General features: G+C 37.8%; 1 protein-coding gene across 1 annotated transcript; it reads left to right on the top strand.

Moving 5' to 3' along the window:
• The first annotated feature begins 2,065 nt into the window (after positions 1-2,065).
• LOC112194899 (vesicle-associated protein 2-2) lies at positions 2,066-7,878 on the top strand. Its single transcript, XM_024335150.2, has 9 exons — positions 2,066-2,306; positions 3,313-3,419; positions 3,914-3,984; positions 4,085-4,166; positions 4,586-4,701; positions 4,767-4,949; positions 5,143-5,568; positions 6,478-6,555; positions 7,307-7,878. Exons 2-9 carry the CDS (start codon positions 3,371-3,373, stop codon positions 7,442-7,444), a joined length of 1,143 nt encoding a protein of 380 aa, XP_024190918.1. The 5' UTR covers positions 2,066-2,306; positions 3,313-3,370; the 3' UTR covers positions 7,445-7,878.
• Positions 7,879-8,239: the final 361 nt, after the last annotated feature.

The raw sequence follows: 8,239 nt of genomic DNA, 5'->3' as shown, positions 1-8,239 counted from the left end.
TTGATGTTCACTTCATCATGATACCCTGGATGAGCTTCACTGTTCGAAAGCTGCCGATCACTCGATCAGTTCATGAACAACACAATTAATTGAAGCAAAATCCAATATGCTTGATGAAAATTATGAAAGCCGATCACTCGATCAGTTCATGATCAACACAATTAATTGAAGCAAAATCCAATATGCTTGATGAAAATTATGAAAGCTTTAGTTTCCTTAAGCTAAAAGTAAGCATGTGAAGCAACCTAAGCTCAGTGATATTACATAGACAGCTGTTATATATAACTCGTGCTTGTATAACTGGGCTGAAGCTTAATGGAGGAACCAAAGTAACCGGATCTAAATGGTCGAACCCACTTAAATCCACTTCATGTTGCAATAGAGTGAGCAAGCATTAACATGATGAACTAATAGAAGTGGGGGAAAAAATTATGAGACCTGTGGTTCTGTCGAACCAGATTGTTAACTACACAGATACCAAAAAAAAAGCACAACAAAAACTTACAGCTGCACAAAGTCTCGGACCTGGGAAATCGATTACAATATCTGAAGACATGAAAAAAATTACCAATTAAACCAAACCTAGGAGGTTGTAATCGATTGGAAGAAACTCAAATAAAAAAATAAAAAAACACCAATCTAAAACCAATTACCTAGATTTGTCAACTCTTCATACCTAAGTCCCTTGATTATGATAGGTTATACATGATGATGAGCCAACCTACATGATACTAATATAACACTAATCTGAAAGTTGTGCACCTCCAGTGACATGCATACGTTGAGATTCCATAAGTAAGAACTTTACGAAGAACTCGTTTTTTGTAATATTTGTATAACGCCCTGAGATAGTTTTCAAAATTTTGCCCCAACTAAAAGCTGGTCCCCCATTATACAACAGGCAAAAATATCATGGAGGAGAATTTTTATTTATTTTTATTTTATGAAAATGGAGAAGTTGACGTTGAGAGGAATCAAACGAATAGGTGCAGTTGCCATTCAAGTCCACTAAGAAAAGTTAACGGAGGTGAGATATAATCTCGAATATAACCAAAGTAAAACTTCAAAAGCAAAACAACACTCATAATAGGAGTTAAACAAAAAGGGGAGTTAGAGAGATATCTAGCAATTAACTCATCGTGTCATCAAATGTGGATCTCTTCAAAACACGCAACATTACTTTGGCAATCAAAATGTAGTAATTAAGATGGATGTTATCTTTGAGATTAATTGGTCCCAGCCAAAACCCCATTGCACCGGTTTACTAATGCTATGTGTAAATCTCCCGCGTAATCAACGAAAGCAACTTTAGATGCCATCAAGTATAGCTTCAAAGGAACGAAAAAGAATGAAGAAAAGAAGAGAAAAGTAAGGAAAGATAAAATGTCAATATTTTCGGTGTCCAAAAGGCCAATCAAATCAATCAAAGCATAACCGTCAAAGCTCTCGATCACTTGCTGCTAGCTATACATTCCACTCTTCAACTATATCATACATACTCACCTTCAACTATATCATACTTTCTCACCTTATCTAAGGAAAAAGAAAGAATAAAAAAGATAAATAAAGTACCTTTGAGGGTTACACGTACGTGTAATTCACTAATTAAATTACTTTTCTTTTGCCAAATCAAAAATCAAAACATGACTTTAGAGCAAGTTCACTCGTTTGGTCACCGGGTCACCAATTATTCACTACTTTTTAGTGTATATTTTCATTCTCTGGGTCAAGAAATACACTGTGCCCGTGACACAGGACACGAAATACACTGTGCAGGTCACCATGGTGACCCAGAATACTGTACACAGTGTATTTCGTGACCCGCAGGTTACCATGGTGACCCAGAACACTGTATAGGGTGATTCAGGGCACGAAATACACTGTACTTGTGATCCAAGACACGAAATTAACACTAAAAAATAGTGAATAGTGGGTGACCTGGTCACCGGGTGAACTTTCTCTTATAGAATTGGACGGCCGGACCTATATCTAACCGAAGACTCACCGGGCCGACCCGGTTGACCCGAGAAGAATTCTATAAAAATAAATTACAAGATCAGAGAGACGGGGGTCGTATTGCGTGAAGACTGGAGTAAGTAAAACCCGGAAACAGTTGAGAGCGAAAGAGGACTCAACTCTTTTAAGTGGAGTCCGGTACAACCAACGCAGTGTTTTCAGTCCACCAAATCCCACCCTCTCCTTTCTCTCTCTCTCTCTCTCTAGAATCTAGGGCTTTGAAATTCTTCGATTCCTTCAAAGCTTCTCAAGCATTTCCACCGCGTCTCAAATCCTCTCAGATTCTCCAGGTAACTTTCATTTTCTCAATTTTCATTATGATCGGAACCACGCCGTCTCCAATCTCCGGCGCCGATCAAAACGGAGTATTGGAAACGGCGTCGTTGCCTGAACTTCTCGGTTTCGTTTTTACTTGCTCTGTGCTTTGATCGCCGGTATTGGACCGGAACTGAAACGACGTTGAGCTGACTCGTTGAGTTGAAGCTCCGTCTGATTTGAACGGCGTCGTGTCCAATCTCCGTTCCCGATCAGAACGGCGTCGTTGCCTGAACTGCTTGTCTTCGTTTTTACTTGCTCTGTGCTTTGATCGCCGGTATTGGACCGGAATTGAAACGGCGTTGAGCTGACTTGTGTTGACTTCAGAGTTGAAGCTCCGTCTGATTCGAACGACGTCGTGGACAATCTCCGTCGTCGATCAGAATGGAGTATTGGAAACGGCGTCGTTAGCTCAGTTGTTGCTCGTTTTTGTTTTACTTGCTCTGTGATTTGATCGCCGGGACTGGACCGGAATTGAAACGACGGTGAGCTGACTCGTTTTGATGTCCGAGTTGAAACGAGTTGAAGCTCCGTCTGATTCCAACGGCGTCGTTTACCTCAGTTGCTCGTTTTCGATTTTACTTGCTCTGTGATTTGATCGCCGGGACCGGACCGGAATTGAAATGACGTCGAACCGACTCCTTTTGACGTCCGAGTCAAAACGAGTTGAAGCTATATGAACCAGTGCTTTTGATTTTGATTTTGATTTCTCAGTAGCCGACACAACTTTAGTAGGATTCTATTGCTATGGTTTTGGGATCTAGTGCATGAAACTTCTTTTTGCAACTTTTGGTTTTCTTTTTCCCTTATTTTTCTTTAGCTCCTATGCTACCGGGTCCCAAGAGTTCAATAATTTCAATCATATTTAAATTTTGATTTTCTAAGGCTTTAAGGGTGGGTCAGCAGAGATCAATGGCTTGTATATATATTATATGAAGGATTTTTTTGTTGCTGTTGTTAATCTGTTTGCTTGCTGTGCAGTGAAAAAGGATATTTGGATATCAGAGTGTAGCGTTTGGATCATTGTGAAGGTTTGATAATGATGAATTCAATCGTGGAGATTCATCCCAAAGAATTGAAGTTCATAGGTAAGCTCATGATTAGAGGATGGTCCATACTAATTGTTTTCTTTATGATTTAGTATCCTGATCATTTTTCGTATTTAAATGTTATGGTGTTTGATTCTTGCTTCATTCATGTGCTTGACCCACATAGTTGGAACCAAGACATGCTGTGTGGATTAGAGGATTTTCACTTATTAATAGACATGATTTTACCTATTATGTTTTCCTTCTATTTTTTGGTACATTGCTCTAGGCTTATTGCATGAAATGCAGCATTGATTTTGAAACTGCCAATATTTAACATATTAATGCATGTTCTTGTTATTCAGCAAGTGGGAAGTTTTACACTTCCGTAGTTAGATTTAAAGGTCATGTTCCCTTTTTAGTGTTGCTTTCGTTTAGCTGGTGGAAGATAATAGTTGAGAGGAAATAGGGGTTAAAATTATTGAACTCAACGTTATGTTACACAGTAACTATTCTTTGTGACTTGTAAACTGACTGTGTAATTGTTTTCGTAGTTGAGTTGAAGAAGCAAAGCTCATGCTCAATTCGACTTACCAACATGTCCGACCACCATGTTGCTTTTAAGGTTTGTATTGCATTTTGTTTGTTTCCAAGTTTTTGAAGTGAAGTTCATTACATAAGAAGGAATGCTACACAAAATTACAAGTTAAAGATTGAATTTGCAGGTTAAAACTACATCCCCCAAGAAATACTGTGTGCGACCAAATGTAGGTGTTATCTTGCCAAAATCAGCTTGTGAATTTTCAGGTATAACTTTCATTCACCTCACTGAGTACGCTCTGAGATAATGTTTGAATCTGCATGTAAACATTGCTTATTAGTAGTTACAGGAGCATGAGGTTGGACTCGTATGCTCCAATCTTAAAAGAAGAAGAAAAAATTGACTTAATAAATCATTGGATGCCATATAGGTCTTGCAGTTTGACATTATTTCTACATGTTTGATGTTTCTATCCTGTGGGTGGATTGAACAGAAGATGTTGGGACCTTATTCTATTCCAGTTTTTTCATTGAAAATTTTTATCTGCTTTAGAAAGATCAAGATTTTGGCATTCCCTGGGCTCACAATGCAATGAGTTTAGAGTTGTTCTCTGCATTGTACTTTCTGATCGTTTTCTCCTATAGGTGCTTTTGTTATAACCATTTGACCTCCTTTGTGAATGTAGTTACAATGCAAGCTCAAAAGACAGCTCTGCCTGACATGGATTGCAGAGATAAGTTCTTAATCCAAAGCACAATTGTTTCTTCTGGGACAACTGACGCAGATATTACAGCTAGCATGGTAAGTCCTGGTAGTTTTTGGTAGCTTGAGATTCTGTATAGGTTTCTCATTGTTTATTTTCACAGTTTGCTAAAGATGAGGGCAAACACGTTGAAGAGAAAAAGCTAAGGGTAATCCTTATGAGCCCACCTGATTCGCCAATACTGTCACCAATCAAGGTAGACTTGAAGCAAGGGCAGGGCAATGAAGCTTCAATACTAAATGATCAAGTATTTGGTGGAGTAGAAACCCTCCCTCAACACAAAATGGTTAGAGAAACCCTTATTTGAAAATGTTGGATTCTCTCCCTCTCTCCTCCCTCCTCTCCCCTGCTCCCACTTTCTAAATTTAGTATCATCACTCAGCCTTACAGTGACTGTCTTCTGATATCTGTTGTTTGATCAAGTCCATCACAAAGTATTCTAACTGGTTTTGTGGAATCGTTTTGGTAATATGTACCAGGTTACAAAGGATGTGAAGTTCAGAGTTGTCAATAGTGAGGAGTCAAAGCCATCAAAGGATACTGAGGTGAAACCAGCCAAGCATGTGGAATTGAAACTAAGAAGGGAAGAGGAGTTGAAACCAGCAAAGGCTGTGGAATTGAAATTACCAAAATATGAGGAGGTAAAAGCAATAAATGATGTGGAGTCAAGGCCAACATATGCTACGGACATGGAACCAGCCAGAGATGTGGTGTTAGAACCAGTTGATGTGGTGGAATTGGAACCAGCAAAAGATATGGAGTTGAAACCATCAGGGGATTTGCTTTTGAAACTAGCAAAAGAGCAGGAGGCTGATAAAGCACAGGTTGTGGAAAATTTGAAGTTAGTTAAAGATATTGAGGAGATGAAATCAAAGCTACTTGAACTTGAACTAAAGCTGAGCCAGGTTTATTCTTTTCTGAATATTTTTTTTTTCCAAATTTTCAATTGCGTGTACAAACCAACTCTAGCAGTATTTCTCTGCATAATATGAGGAGTTTGACTATCTGTTTTTTTTTTTTTTTTTGATACACCTCTACTTTGTCCTTCTATGGTGCCTCTTGCATTGATTGTGTGCAAGACCTCTTGCTAGTAGGTGATCGTACTGCTTGGTTTTAGATTGGGCAATTGAGATTGAGTTATTTGATCCCCCATTTAATCATTTAGAGCAGCGAAAGTAAAGATGGTTCAATTGTTTGGTAGAATAGGGGACATATTCTCTTTTCATCTTGGATGCTTGGATGTTATGAGATAGTAGTTCTCCTATCTTCATGCAGTGTTTGAAAACCAGTTAATAGTTGTTTGATAAACTATCTTCCTTCTTTCTTTTCTTTTTTCAAGAAAAAGAAATAGAACGTTATTAATTCAAGGACTTTTGAAATTCTATGTAGTGTTTCACAAGTTCTGTCACATTCATGGTGTTGTATACTTATATTTCTGTAGGAGAGGGGGGAGGGTAAAACACTAGGCAGATTTAAATGATTCGTGGGGAAACTTGCTGCATCGTAATGTCTTCTTGGACACAAGTTAGTCTGTTCATGTCTGTAACTTTGATCAAAGTCAAGAGTTAACATATTAGATATATTCCTGGTCTAAGTGGCTGCGTCAAATTACTTTCTGTTTGAAGAATGAATTGCCTCATTATTAAGAGACGGTAACTTAGTTCTGAGTTATTTATTGGACAAAGAAAGAGTAAAACTTTGGTTCACTGAACCAAAATATAATATTAACATGTTACAAAATATAACATGATTATTTTTCAAAATATAATATTAACCAAGTTCCTCTTTTTCTCAATTTTTTAAATTCTTTTCAGGCTGAAGTTACTATCTCAAAGCTAACAGAGGAGAGGAGTTCAAGCATCGAAGAGATAAAAGATTTGCAGAAGCAATTAGTAATTTCTCAAACCCAATACTTTTTTTTTTTTTTTTTTAACTCTATGGTTTGTCCATTGATGAGTTTCTGCAAAATTCTGTATATTGTGTTTGTTCCGGTCATTGATTGTCCAAGGCTTGGAGAATCCAGTGTCTTATGGATCTGAGAAGCGTGTTAAATTGACTTTCAATTTTCATTCTACATTGTTACTGTGTTTTCTTAAGTGTGGTCTTTTTCAGTTTTCTGTTTTATTTTTTTTAATGAAACATACATGGTAAATATACTTGGGGTAATTTGAGAATGGCCATGGGTTCTCTCAGTTGCATCACGAGGCTTTCCTAACTTGTAAGCTATACTTACGAAAGTGGAAGATGATAGGCAGCAGTCATAATAACTAAAAAGTTATGTCATGTGTGAAGTCCTTAATATGTTCACTGAATTTGTGGTCAGAATGAGCCTACTCTCTGATATGCTTACAAGTTAAAAGTAGGTGAGTAACAGTTTTTCAGAAACTTGCAAATCTTTCATCTTTAACATAGGGCTTGCTTTTTCCAGAAAACAAAATCTCCAAAATGTGCCTTTAAAAATATTTTGGAACCCCGCATTGCATTTATATTAAGATATGCTACTTTAAGAGGCATTTAATTGGATTGGTCTACTCTTTGTTTATGATTTCTCACCATAGCGACACATTTTCTATATCTCACATGCACACAGCACACAACCTGATTAAGCAAGAATAAATGACATTGGTCTGTACTTTATTGCAGGGGCATTTGAGTAAAGGTGGTGTGCAACGAGTCGAGTTCTCTCTCCTATTTGGTTGCACGGTGGCACTTTTTAGTGTTCTCCTTGTGACAGCTATAGCTGTTAAAAGTTTGTGCATGAAGGTAGTATCATCCCTCTGAAGTTGGATAAATAGGTATGAAAACCTCTTCCTCTTATAAGTGTATAGACAAGGTATAGAGGGACAGTCTAGAGTCTAGACAATATACTCACAGATAAGTGCATAGGCTGAAAGGTAAGAACTTAGAAGCCATCTTTTGTGGACTACATTTCTTGTTCCGGGATTGTCATTTGTTGATGAGATCCGGGTGGTGAGCTGATGAACCAATATCTTGATGTTGCATACATGCTATTGTGATGTTGGTTGGAGCAAAAGAGGACGAGAGTTAAGAAGGATGGATCTGGTAGTTTTACAATGATTAGTATGCAGACATGTTTTGGGTCTGGAGTGATGACTACACACATATATACTTGTTTCCTTTGTATGCTGACTAATTTGAAAGGTTTGATTCTCAATTACAAGGACGTGACGTTCTAAAGATGCTAGTATTTTGAATTTGTGGTTTTTGCCTTTTTTGGGTCCAAATATTAAGGGAGGTGATATTCGCACACCCCTCTGTACTCAAAATTAATACTCACGCTCCCATTTGTGTTTAAATTACAACACACAAAAAGGAGTGTGAATATCACCTCCCAATTTTATTTGCGATGGCTGTTTGTCTTGATTAGCAGATGGAATTTGTAACGTTAAATCTACTTCCGTCTCTGTTATTGGTCATTTTTCGGTTTGGTTCATGCAACACGAACATGGAAGAAGATGCATGTTAACCCTCTTACTAATCTTGCCGCACAATCATACCTTCTCTTACCAATTGATGCAACTCGTACTTGGCAAAAGATCAGAGCAACTGTGCTAT

This window comes from Rosa chinensis, chromosome 3, assembly GCF_002994745.2.
Source record: "Rosa chinensis cultivar Old Blush chromosome 3, RchiOBHm-V2, whole genome shotgun sequence".
In the NCBI taxonomy this organism is placed as follows: Eukaryota; Viridiplantae; Streptophyta; class Magnoliopsida; order Rosales; family Rosaceae; genus Rosa; species Rosa chinensis.
This window is presented reverse-complemented; position numbering and strand designations above follow the sequence as displayed.